This window comes from Egretta garzetta, unplaced genomic scaffold (assembly GCF_000687185.1).
Source record: "Egretta garzetta isolate BGI_Z169 unplaced genomic scaffold, ASM68718v1 scaffold45, whole genome shotgun sequence".
Classification (NCBI taxonomy): domain Eukaryota; kingdom Metazoa; phylum Chordata; class Aves; order Pelecaniformes; family Ardeidae; genus Egretta; species Egretta garzetta.
The window spans coordinates 4,670,667-4,684,663 of record NW_009260028.1 but is presented as its reverse complement, the minus strand read 5'-3'; the positions used below and the strand labels follow the sequence as shown (position 1 = coordinate 4,684,663).

Sequence of the window (13,997 nt, the reverse complement as noted above, 5' to 3'; positions counted from 1 at the left end):
GTCACAGATTCCTCCCTCAACTACAGAGAATGTGACAGTGATTTTATAGTGTTCGAAAGATTCCTTCTTTACTAATGAGAACGCAGTGGAAAAGCAGATGATCCCACAACGAAGAACTCAATGGACTACCATACCTACCGAAAAGCTGCAAAAGAATTGCCTGAGGTATTTACAAAGCAAGGGTGATACCAGAAGTTTCCCCTAGAGGGCTTATCCCGTAGCAAGAACATTCAGGGGGATAAAGCATTTCAATTTTGCTGTTAGTTTATCCCCCACAGTCCAGTTTGATCTAGAAAGCTGGTATTTTAAGCTTCTCTTCTTTTTATACTGTACTTTAACTAAAAAGGCCTCTCATGAACTCTGCTAAATAAAACCAGTGACTTGCATTGGACCTCTTTAGTAATGGAGTGGTTTTATATGCATAGCCGCTGCCACTGAACTATCAGCTTTGTCTCATTCTCAGTAAGCAAACCTGCACCTATTTGCGTAAGTCACCTCGAACACTTGCCAGCTGGTGGAACCAGACTCCTGTAACAGTAATAAATGGATTAAGGGTTGACCTCTCATGACAGATGCATTTAGATATTTTGCTCAGGGCTTAAGATTTTTTTTTTTTTTTTTTAAAAAAACAAAATAAATGCAGCATGCTCAGTAGATGGAGTGCTTTCAGAGCTCAAGAATAAAAACAATATTAAGAGTTACTGAAAGAATCTGGCAAAAGAAAAATTATAATCATGGTGATGATGAAAAAAGTAGGCTAGAACGACACGCAAGATTTCTAGTTAAGCAAAAACTATCTGCAGATGAACATCCACCGAGAAACAAAAAGCTCTGTCCTCAACGCATCTTTGAAAGAAACACGAGTCTTCTGTGTTCTTTGCCCTCTGCCTGCAGGCAAGGCCACTCCTTTGCAGATCAAGGGCAACAGTCCAGTGCTCTTGCTACTCCATATAGACACATTTTATGTTTAGAACCTCACTGTACAAGCGTTTTTGATTTAAGGGTTAAGAGTAGCTCGATCCCCCACAGAATTAAAGGTCTTCCCTTACACGCCTGCATTAAGTGTTACCAGAGGGGGTTTCACTATAAACAGTTGGAAAATATGCATGGTGACATAATATTTACACTGTTTAACAATAGCAAGGGGCAAAAGCAACCCCCAAATCGCACGGTTTTCAGCCATCAAAAGAAATGGTCTAATAGGCATCAGTACAGAAACTCAAAAGTTGCAGCCTACTTTTTACTGCACGTATAATGTTGCAGGAAGTACTCTCTGTAGCTCAGAATTCAAGGTACATTCCAACTATTTCTATTCATCATCCAGGCTTCAAATCACACCCAGCTCTGGAGCATGCATTTGGCTTACGAAGCTTCAAAAACATCCCTCGGAAGTTGAGAAAGAAATTAATTTTAAATAAAAAATACACCTTTGTATTTTAATATATGTCAGACTGTACAATAATTTGGAAATCAAACTTCAGTCCTCTGTAAAACTATTTTCAGCTTGCATTTTGTTTCTAAACAGGGACTATGGACTGTGATTAACTTAAGTCTTCAGTTACTAAGGTTGACTACCATGCACGTAATAAGCACCTTGTAGAAGAGAGCGTTAAAAGCCCCCACCAAAACAGACTGCTCTTTGGGCAAGGGCTATTTTTTTCCCAAGTTTTCAAATCACCTGATGGGGGGGGTGGTAGCAGGGGAAGAAGTTTGTCTTCACTTTTTGCTAAATGGCTAGCATTAACAATGCCTTTCAAAACAGGTAAGTACTTGCCCTCATATATCATATTATCTACATATTACAATGAAATACTCATAATTGGCTTTTCACCTAAGCCAGATCTAAACCTGGATCTCCTTCTTCAGCACTGATCTTCAGTTCAGCCTTGTCTTAGTTTACTTTGCTTATAAACACAGAAGCTATTTTAAGAACCTGATGCTTGGTAACATTTAATGTGTCTTTCCGCTCTGCTTGATTAAATGAGAATAATGAACACGTTTAACTTTGAAAGCATCAAATGCCATTTGGTAGTCCAGCAGAGAACAAGAGACTGGAAAGGACTGAGTTGAGACAACTGATCAGCCTGCGTGCTGTAGGTTCTTCATTTTTGTTACAAGCCCTGCAAGAATTACTTTGTACAGCTGCAGACACAGAACGCTGACCAGTTCACCCTTTCTCACCAATTTCAGACTGCATACCATAGAGGCCCTGACTCAAAGGTGCAGAAGTTGTGGTGACCCCTTAACATATATTGAAATATATGCTGTTAAAAGATCCAAATTTATGCGAGTCCCAGTTCTTTATAGAAAATCATGCTCTATGTTGTACTGTCAAGAAACAAAAGAAGTTTCAAATTCTGACAAAGGTAAGAGCAGCAACTGCTCTGGCTATATAGGAAAGGCCTCAGGCTCCCGCTTTCAGGTCCTAGTGCTTAATTATCTTTCTCCGTTTGCAGGGATGCTGTAGCTAGCGCCACTGCTGTGACCGGCTGTGCAATGCCATGGAGCTGCATCTTGGCCAGTTTCTTCTGCTCGCATTCTGTGACCAACCGGTTCAACTCTGCTGCACTGTATCCGATGAGAGTTTTCAAGTCGCAGACAAATTTATACACAAACCTCTTGCCTTGAACTTTGCAGATCATGTCTCCATCATAGTAATACCTGTAGAAAGGGGGGCGGGAAATCAGTGTAAACATTCAGCATCTGTAACTTCTATAGGCATGTTATTTACTTAAGGTCACTCGGAGGCCAAAATATTAATCTTTTTCTCATCAAGATTCTCATATAATTTCATATAGCAAGACACTCTTTAGGTGTTTTCTTATATGAGAAAAGGGAAGACGGTTGAAAATTGTCCCTGCACCTCGATACGTCAAGGAGAAACAAAACATAGTAATTATTTTACAGGCAGTCGGAAGCACCAGTTCAGAAATGAAGCAGTTTAAAAACAGCTGGGGACACACACATAAGTTTTATGTAGAGCTTTGCCTTAAGAAGAAAATTTTGTCTCCCCCCTCATCATTGTCCTTGCTTTCTTTATTCTTGTTCCTGCTTTTCTGAGGAAAAAATTCATGTTGGGAACAGTTTGAAAATTAGCACTGTAGTTTCCATGATACTAAAGCAGCCATTCCCTCCCTATTGTTTTTAAAGATGAAAGTAAAACTGTAAAAGCATGTTTGGGTTTTTTTTTTGGTTTGGTTCCCCCCTCCCCCCCCCTTTTTTTTTTTTACAGTTCATATGCTGGCAAAACTACATCCTTTGCCTTTATTTACAACTAAAAGCGACTCCTCTAGCTATCAATACTTTTTACATTGTGCCACAAAAGAATTGACAGGCTGGGCAGAAATGGAGTAAAGGTAACAAAGTCTGTATGACCCACCGTACTCCAGAGACATTATAAAACTTTAGGTGATACCAATAAACCAGAAGTTAGAATGTTACAGTTTTGTGGCTGATCTTGTCTCATTGCAAGCATTAATAGAATGCATGTCACACTTCTCATTAAGAAAACCTGAGTGACTGGGACTTGGACTTGATGAGCTTAACAAGCCTATGATAAATTTGGAAAAAAATCAAAACCAAACCCAACCAACCAAATAAACAAAACAAACAAACAACCCCCCCTCCCCCCCAATTTAATTTCCTCAAAACCATCATCCAAATATAGTGCAAAGGAGTCCGAATTTCATGACTGTCTAAAACTCAATGCTCTGAATGACACACTTGTAAGGCAAAGATGACTCACATTCACCAGCAAAATTAAGTCAACTAAGAGACTAACTTCTGTCTCCCAGCTCTAGTGGAAAAGAGGTAAGTTACTAAGAATCCAACCAAATTTCTTCAGGCACCTCAAATTCTGAGGAAAAAAACCTTACAACTTCTTACTTTTGAGAGTCAGGATGTAAGCAACAGTACTGAAGACAGGATGAGAGAGAGACTATGTAGAAAAAATGCTGGCAAGCCTGCTGGTAACTGATACCATGCAAGAAGGCACAGAGGGCTGCTACGGAGTACGAGAACTGCCAAAGTAGCTTGCTGTTGCTCTGTGGGTAAAGTAAGTTTGGTCTGTTTGCCAAAGCTCTCCTTCACCTTTCTCCTGAATAACATACAGCTACATAAAAGCTCCCTCTTCAGTCCTCCTCCTCACTCCACGCCCCCAAGCTAGCACCTGCAGCCCCCTCAACTCCTCTCTGTTTTCTTCTCCACATCACCATGCTTGTTCCTGACCACCACTCCACTGCCACTCGGCACTTCTCCGCAGCAGCCCTATCCTCCAAAGCATCTTCTTGGCACCAGCTGAACGATCTGTTCTTGTGTGGTGTCCATCACATTCAGCCTCCTAGTGAGGCAATGAGGTTTAGGTATAAGGGGTTAGATGAAACCTGTAACCAGAGAGGATGGTAATTTATGTCCAGCTTTGAAGTACAGTCTTGCAGTACTGGGCAGAATTGGGTCAGCATGAGTGATACCCTGGTGTATCCCTCATGTGTAAAATACAGTATAGCTAAGAGAAATACAGTATAGTTTACAGTGTGGGAATACCGGGCAGGCATTCATATTGAATGCGACAGGGTACTGACATAGAGAAATTGGGGAACTGGGAGCTGTGCTCACCTGGGTCAATAAGAAGCATCCGCAAAAAGCTAGAGTTTGTAAAATGTGGCCATGGCATATGTCAAGTGCCACTGGCCAAATTTTTTTAAAGTTATTTAACTCTGTACAAGAATTTACATTTACTGTACAATCCTGTACAGTAATGCCTGACTCAAAATAATGCCATAGAAGAATGCTTTACACAACTGCATAAATTTCTTTGAATTATTTAGCCCACCTTACCTAACATGATCAGAAAGGAAAAGCACCACAAGAAGTTAGTGTACGTTTATGCAAAGGCCCAAAACCATGCAAGATTCCCACATCTCATGTTAGAAACACTCAAGTTAGAATTGAGGCAATGTGATGAGAGGATTTTTTCCAATATTACACTGAATGCATTTCTGATTACAGCATTTGCTTATTCAAAAATACAGAAAACTAAAAATTAATAAAAATAAATACCATGTGAGTTTGCAAAGCCTTAGTTACTGGAACATTATGAGTCACATGAAAACTTTGTTCCAGAACAATACAGGAGATGAACTATTTTTCTTCAAGTCTTACCTCCCTACTGGATAACTAAACAGATGTTGATTTCAGAAAATTTACCGAGGTGTATGTAACAAAAAAGCTGCTCTTCCGTTTTTCACCCTGCCCTAGTTTCCATTGTGCCTGGTTTTCCTACAGCTGGGCAGAAGAGCTAGCACACTTCTCCATAATATCAATGTCGTTTTCTGTATTAACCAACAATTGACACAGTAATTTCAGTACATTAGTAAACAAAACCTATTACCATTTAATAAAACTTTAGCTTGGCAACAGTGTTTATCATGGGAGTAGCAAGAGGCATTAAATACCCCTTCAGACACTCAAGTGTTAGAAAACATGTTAATATTGATGCAGCTGCCAAAATGGCAACATTTTGAGGAGTGTGATTTCTGTAATTCTGTGACTAAAATATAAATGCAAAACTTCTCTAATAGAGATTTATGCAAATTACTGTGCAGACATCTGTTTAATATCCCAGTGATAAGAATGTTATTCTAAAGTTCTTCAGCTGCCTTTGACATCTTCTGCAGAGTTTGTTGACAAAACCCAAAAAACCATAAGCATCATTTACATCATTTTTATGTTCCAGAAAGTTTTTGCATATACCTTCAGTACACAAACACATAGATGGACATAAACAGGTGGGAAATGGGAATGGTATTGCAACAATACAGACTGCGGAGCAGCTCTACTGGAAAGACCTTACTTTGGGCTGGACCAGAGACCTCCCTCAGGCCCTTCCCACCCAAGGGATTCTGTGGTCCTATGAAAAAAAGTAACCTTTTAATTTAATATATAAATAATGCAAGAGCAGCCATACCAGACCAGACTAAAGATCTATCTAGAGCAGGATATAGACACCAAGAGTCCAAAAAAGAACACCTAAGGAAAAGCATGAAAGCAGAGTAAGCATATATTAATGCTCTTCCTTGCTTTTCAATGATCTGGGGCTCAGGAACTTCTAGAAGTTGCATCTTTCCACACCTAATATCCTTCAAAAGATTTTTTTCATTAATTTTTCCACTTTCCTCTCAAACTCATAAAATAATTCTGGCATCCATAATACTGTGCCTGAAGAAGTTACAAGACAAACGGAAGGGTATAGTTAAGCTCTGTATCTGGTGCCTGCCTGTTTCTTCTGATGCCTCCTGTTCATGTAAATGAGATGCTGAGCAGTCAGTCTTCACCCACTCTATGCCATTCACGGACTTCTAGACCTCAGTCTCCCCCAGTGAAAGTACTCATTCAGCATTATGCATATTGACGTTATTTAAATCCTCCCTAAAAGACTAAAGAAAGCCAGAACATGGCAACTTTACCATCATGTCTCACTAAATGTTTTTAAATAGAAGTTGATTTTTTTGTTTTTAAACAATGCTAGGTAAGTTTACTTCCTTCAAAGCGGAAATGCTGAGAAGTAAATCTTAGGTGTCAGACTTCAACCAATATGCAACTTCACTCATATAGAGTTCCTAAAACTGCTTAAATAATTTGCGGAATTAGGCAATAAATACCTTTCTTGAAAACTAATCAGGAGAAATAGATTTAACCACATCAGAATAAGAGAATGAGAAGTTCAATCTTAATGATTTCAGAGAACTTGATGAATAGTCAAATCATTCCAGAGGCCAAACTAATCAGGGGAAAAATAGTCTAAAATTTAGGTACTTGCATTCTTCCCCCTCCTCAAGCACATCACCTACAGTGATTCAATAATACAAATCCCTTTATCAATGTCAAACTACAAAATCATGATGGAATGAAGACAGCCTGAAACCCTTCCATTTCTTCAGATGATAAAAGTTCACTATGCTGGAATCACAACAACTGTTGAAACTTACCTGTCAACCGTATTTTTCAATTTAACATCCTTACCATAAGAACAATGGAATGGATCAATGAACAGTGGAACTTAGAAAAAGTTTTGATACATACAGAAAAAGTTACATACAGAAAACTACTACTGATTACATAATTACAGTTAAGTACCTGCTTTATACCATAACAAGAGGAACATGAACAAGTAAAGTGTAAAACATAAAAATAAGTCAGTAATTCAGAGTATCCACATATTTCCGTATCTTTCACCAATAATCAATACATTTTGGCATGCTACTGAAAGCATAAATGCTGAAGATGTATCAAAAAGAAATATATTTCCAAAAGTGAGCTACTCAAATTAACTATCATGTCAGTATGTCAGTGTTCAATAATCTTGAAAAAAGAAAATATGTTTTCAAGAAGTTATTGTACTAGCTTCTAGGGGATGGGGCGGGAGGGGCAGATGGTGGGAAAAAACCGCAACAAATAACCTTTCCCCTAAGACTAGTACAACCTGATGGGAAGGAGTAGTTTCAGAGGATCTGCTTATCCCTTTACTAAAAAAGCCACGAGTCTTGTATTACGATAGTTAAAAATAAAGTAGCCAAGTGGAAGCAAATTATTTCATACCCGATCAGTTCCTAAAGCTTCTTACCTCAAAGCCCGACTAAGCTTCTCATAGTTCATCGTGGGTTTGTTTTTGCGCTGTCCCCATTTCTGCGCAACCAGTTCAGGTTGATTCAGTTTAAACTCTCCTTCATCACCAACCCAAGAAATACAGTCCCGAGCATCTTTGTCAGTGAGAAGTTCTAACAAAAACTGCCACAACTGGATCTGGCCATTGTTTCCTGTTCAAATGGGAATAACAAGATGCATTTCAATTAGTCCTTTTCATGCTCCCCTCATAGCTACAAATTTTCAACCAACATATTAAAGCAGACCAACATATAATATATGATGAAAGAAAAGCTTGCACTTAGTTAATTTCTTCTAACTATTCTTTTGTAAACATTTTCCTGCAGAGTCATCAGTATTAGTCTATTAAAAAAACCTGTGATGAATTAAATCGAGATTTCTCATAAATCTGTCCACAGAACTTAAGAAAAAAAAAATTATGTAACACTACACATAGTCATTTAGACATGTATCTATCCCTAAAATAGAACAGATTTAGCAAGAGCTGCTTATTCCTCTTCAGGCATACACACAGAGAGATATATGTAATAGAAATTGTTCCCTTTTTAAAAATAGTTTAGTCTCCAATTTTCAACAGGAAATATTAGAAATACACCCCTCCCAAACTTCAGCTTACATCAGTATAACATCTTTCATGTCCAATCATTAAGATTTCTTTTTAACTCAAGTTTCTGCAGTTAAATTCTTAAATTCCCAATGAGATACAGATCACAGACCTAATGTCTAAAGGGAGAAACACAGAATATTCCCCACTGATGTCAGCCGATAAAATCTTGGCCTAAGAATCCTTAATGACACAATAATAGACTTCTATGGAGAATTTAAAACACATAAAAATTCAAGGGAAAGGAGAGGAAAGGATTTAACAGAAAAACTCACAACAGTGTAGAGAACCAAAGCAAAAATGACAGCAAGAAAAAATAAGACACAGAAATTAAGATGAGTTATTAATAATCAAAGACTATGTATTAATAACGGTAATTCAAAAAATAAACTGCAAATTTATTGTGCAGTTTTCCAGAAGGTGTGTTCATTTAACAAAACAAGAAATCTGAAACTCGCTGAATTCTAAAGTCACCAAACTGGGCAGGGGGGGGAAGAGGAGGGGAACAAGTAAAGCAAGTAGTGACTAGGCTAGGATTCTGTAACATACAGTTTATTTTCTCCTCTTTCTGCAAATGGAAATTGGAAAGTTAAAAGCTTAAATAAATGCTATGCAATGGTTTGAGAGGACAGACTGTTAGGATAGGAGAAGAAACAATTTTATGCATTTTATTTACTGCAGGACTCAAAAGCTGCGGCAGCACGTTAACATAGCGCCTGTGTGAGCTAACCAGACTTCCACATCTGCAAGTGCTTGTGATATATTTTGTAGCTACAGTCCCCCTCATACCACATAGACTTCCACAAACCTCACATTTAGAGTGACAAAGACGTGTTCCACAAAATTGTAATTCAAATTAATGAGCGTTTACTACATTTGAATTTAAAAATAATGGAGACAATACCTGTTCTGTTCCCAGGGGAGCTTCTATCTTCCCCAGAGATCCTTGGAGCTCTCTGTACTTTAGCTGCCTTTGCACTGCTGTTTATGACTTTAATGGTGGTTGGGGTAGCAGGCTGTACAGATGCTGGAATAATCTGCACAGCTATAAAGCAGAGAACATTGCAGAACATCAATTATAAATTGCTGTCACAGAAACAGGCATATATTATTTATTACCTATATTATCTTAACATCTAGGAGATAGTTCTTTTCCTTTGCTAAAAAGACACACTGTATAAGTCACAATGCTAAGAATAATTTAAAGACTTTTTACCTCTTACAGTGGAAATTGTGGTTTTAGACTTGTAGAGATGCCACATTAGATAAAACATCAGCTTTAGTTTACTATCATGTGTATTACATATTGCCATAAAAAAACCCTCTCTCACGCCTTTGTTTTCGTCTTTATGTTGTTCCCATATGATCTACCCTAATGGACTCTTCTCCATAGTCAGTGTACAACCCTCCATACCTGCTATTCAAAAAGCAATTAAATATCCTTCTATTGCAATGCTATAAGAATATGCAAATGCTCCACTTTAGGTGGTTTTAACTAGACAAAAACCCAGGATGCAATACACGGTCTATCTAGTTAACTTATAAGCTGCTTACAAGTCTTCTGAAAATTGATTCATTTTAATAATTTCTGACACTGCTTCAGCTGGAAGAATACTTTCAATGGAAGAACAGAGTTTCAAATAACTGGAAAGTTACTTTAATATGTTTTTTCTAGTATTGGTTTCTAAGCAAGTCCTCTCTTCCACACTCCCTTTCAGTTTTTGGAAACACTTTCATTGGACAAGCATAACATTTTAACATATCTATTAAGGCAATATATAACCTAAAAAACCAGAACAACTCAACACCTCAAATATGTATCCTAGACAGCTTATTGCAAGAGAGTGGAAAACCTACCAAACTTTCACAGTTCAGGCCATACACCACCTTTCAGCCAATAAAATATTGAGTAACCCAACATTTTGATTTGAAGTTTAAAATATGCCCTCCTCCCCTCACCAAAGAAAACTACTCTCTCAAATGATTTTCTAAATGTTGTACTATTATAGTGCTGAACCAAAGTAGAGTGCTAAACTTGAAAACAGTTAATTGTGTGAATTAACTGCTGGCAGAAGTACTCACGCTGATCAATAGTAACAGTTGCTATTTCTCCAGAGTGTTCTTGGCTAGCCAACACATCTGCAAATTAGAAAAAAAATAATAAGTTTTTATTTAACCCACAAATTTCAAGTCACCTGAAGATCAAAAACTTTCGTATTTCATAGAGGAAAAAAGTCAAAATTTGGTATTGGTTTGCAAGAGACTTGCATAGCTCATGAATTTTTAGAAATAAGGATGTACGTGGTAAATTTCAAGGTATCTTATGCATTCTCCATCATCTAAAACCTTTAGCAATATCTTGTAAATGAAGATGGAAATAGTTTTTAGTCTGTCAAGTTACATCCAAGCATGGTAAATCTGAAATGCACATATAAGTTATTGTATTATACATACACAATGCATCACTTATCAGTTGTGTTGTGTACAATCTAAAGATTTCATTGCTTATGCTTAATAATCTTCATTTCTATATGACACAGAGACTGAGATTAAATAGCTCGCGATCAATATTTAACTATAAAACTGTCAAAGTCAGGAGATGCACAAACTAAAAATCTTTATTAAAACAAAGGAGGAATCATCAGTCACTACTTCCTCCCTATTAGTTATGAAGTTTGGTGAAAGATGGGCAAACAGTGGTTAGTATGCAGACATCTTTCATAACAGCAGACATTCTCACTAATACCTCCTGTTATCTTGTATTGATGCCCTCATTTTTACTGCCAATATTAAATAGAGGAAAAACAACTGCTCACAATTGTTTTCATCTTTAAAGAAGGGCAGGAGGGGGGGTAGTGCAGGGAAGAGAGAAGTTGGGAAAGGGAATAAGTAAAATCAGTAAAATCTCCCATACACTTTCGAAGAAGCTCCAAATGGCTCCAAAGGATTTCTCCCCGCGGGACGCGCTGGAAGAAGTCTTCTTGACTGAGGCTGCAGAGCTCCCGCCCAGGAATGCTGAGCGCGTTTAGGTCAATATCAGTCATGCTGAACTCCTTCATCACCCACACCACCCAGTGGAGCACCTGGTCTGTCGACCACTGCACTGGGTCTGGAAAAAGAGAGACAAAACTGCAAATCACCCCATTATATACTGCAAGGTTCCTCCTCATTGAGGACAGAACTAGTCCTCACTGTAACTGAGAACAAAAACGGAATACAAGTGTCTACTGATCCAAAGCATTCAAACATTCTCCTCTTAAAACGCTGAGGGAGTGGTGTTGCTTGCTGGGGAGATGGAAAGGGCAAAAAAGGAATTTTCTTTAGCAAAAGCTTTTACATCCGAACTACACCTGACATTTCTCAAACACAGAAAATAATTATTTTTCTTTTTCCATAGGTCTTTAGTTTCAAAAAAGAGCAGTCTCTCTCACACCAACATGCTATTCCTCAAATATGTTGATCAGCATTCTAAACTCATTCACATTATCCCGGTTTCTAAACCATTTAAAAATCACAATCATATTGGGTTTGGCTGGGATGGAGTTAGTTTTCTTTATAGCAGCTCGTATGGTCCTGTGTTTTAGGCTGCTGACCAAAACAGTGTTCATTAACACACTGATGTTTCGGCTTCTCCTGAGCAGTGCTTGCAGAGTCAAGGTGTGACTGACTGAAGCCCTAAGGGTGGAATGTGACTCCCCTACAATGGAAGAAGGCTCAGAGCAGATGGGCGAGGGTGAAGTGCCCATGAAGCTCAGAGAATAATGCAAAGAAGCTGACTTTATCTCAACAAAAAGGAGGCAGAGGGTGGCCTTTGTTTTAGATAAACAGCTATCAACAGTTGACTGGATCAACTGATGGTGTACACATCTCCCTGAGTCAGCCAGACCAGCATGGGGGGAGTGAATACATTGCTCAGCCCACCATAGAGTACACAAACTAGGTAACTAGCAAAAGAATTTCAGAGACCAGTGGGCTGGAGCTGGTTTCAACCCAAGTATTCCTTCTTCCTAGCAATTGGGGACACCCAATATCATGATGGGGAGAGTATTATATAGAGACCAGTAAGGGGAATCACATTGGTATTGTGATTGAACAGTGTATTGCAATTGCTGCATTTTCTAAGTGTAACTTACCTTTGTATTGTTTTTTGATAATTTGTGTCACTCTGCTAAATCAGAAATCCCATGTAACATGAACCATATTCAAGTGAATTTGATAAGAAACATTACACCCTTCACGCAGGGAATATCTACAAGAACCTGGTCAGAGAGTACTGGACTCGGACATCCCAGCAAGAAGAATGGGGGCACACAAGAAACTGGGAGAGGACACAGCCAGGACAGCTTATTAAGCTGTCTTTATCTTGACCCATGACTTTTTTTTTTTGGAGTTGCTGTGGCCCTTTTGATTCTTTCCCCTATGCTTACGGAGGGGAAGTGTGCAACTGACTGGGTGGAGGCTCACCTGCTGGCTGGGCTCAACCTAACACACAGGTGGGCTAATAAACATGCACTATATAGGTATAGATGAAAATATAAACCAGCAAGTGTAATACACCACATCTACAAGGACCTCATTAAATAAACCATTAAACCCAGATTTGATACAATAGGACCCAAAGCATGCTTGTATTTGAATCAAATGAGCCACAGCATCAAGTTTTGGGATGCCTCTGACATTTCAACAGAACGCAACATGCACATCATTTAGATGCCAGTACCAAACACACAAAAGTACAGACAACTCACACAGCAGAGGAACATCTAGAAAAGGTAAAAAATAATCAACTCAAGATGTGTGCAATACATTATTTGCTGACTCAAGACCTTTTACATGAAAAAGTCTACTGTTTCAAGCACTATTAGTGTGAACAAGCTAGAAAGGGGATGGGTAAATGTAAGCATCATCTTCAAAACTTTGTTAACATTATATGCAATACATTAAAACATGTCAACAAGTACGAACTGAAAATGGAAACTAAAGCAAGGATATTTCCTTTCACTGTCTCAAGGGCAGAAAACGGGAGAACAAATATATATTTTTAAATTAAGATACCCCAAACAAATGTCACCTTGACAGGTTTTTATTTTAAAAATTAAAGAAAGCAAAGCTTTCTAAGTCTATAAACATTATCTAGAAGCCATAAATTCAATTTTGCTTAATAAAGAATAGTAACATCGTACCATTTTTCCCTGATGCTACCTAAAACCATGCGATGTAATCCTTTCAAAAAGCTACACCAAGAGGATTTTTGAAGGGAGGCTAAAGGGTTAACAAAAGGACCTTTGTGAAGCCAACTGTAGATCCATCTTAAATTGCTAGCATTGTGTTTTAGATTAACTTACTAATCATATGAAGTAAACTATAGATAAGAAACTAACACTGTAGGGAATGTGGAAGAGGGGAGATTAGTAGCAAATGGCCCATCTTTGTTACAGGCCTTGGAAGGCCTGCAGGAGAACAAAGCATCTGGCACTTTGTCGATATGAGGATGGCCAAGGACGGGGAGCTGGTTGGTACCGTCTGTGTTGTTCTGGCAGTGGAATAAGGGGGGTGGAAGCTGGAGTTCACCAAAAGGACAAGGTGAAGAAGAGGAGTGGATGAAGTAAACGACCCCGGAAGACCACCTACTCAAATCACTGAGCATGTGCAGTTGGGAGGGACTTATGGAAATGACCTCTTGAAACTAATTTTAATACAAAGTGGGGACAGGTTATGCCTATGTATAGGC

General features: G+C 38.4%; 1 protein-coding gene across 1 annotated transcript in view; it reads right to left on the bottom strand.

Moving 5' to 3' along the window:
* Positions 1–621: 621 nt before the first annotated feature.
* Positions 622–13,997, bottom strand: part of GABPA (GA binding protein transcription factor subunit alpha) — a 28,585-nt gene continuing 15,209 nt past the window's right edge. Inside the window, exons 6-10 of the mRNA XM_009640946.2 lie at positions 11,181–11,375; positions 10,349–10,405; positions 9,171–9,311; positions 7,622–7,814; positions 622–2,661 (exon numbers count right to left, since the gene is read on the bottom strand). Of these exons, the coding sequence (XP_009639241.1) occupies positions 2,433–2,661; positions 7,622–7,814; positions 9,171–9,311; positions 10,349–10,405; positions 11,181–11,375 (815 nt within the window). The 3' untranslated portion in view covers positions 622–2,432. The remainder of the gene's footprint in view (positions 2,662–7,621; positions 7,815–9,170; positions 9,312–10,348; positions 10,406–11,180; positions 11,376–13,997) is intronic.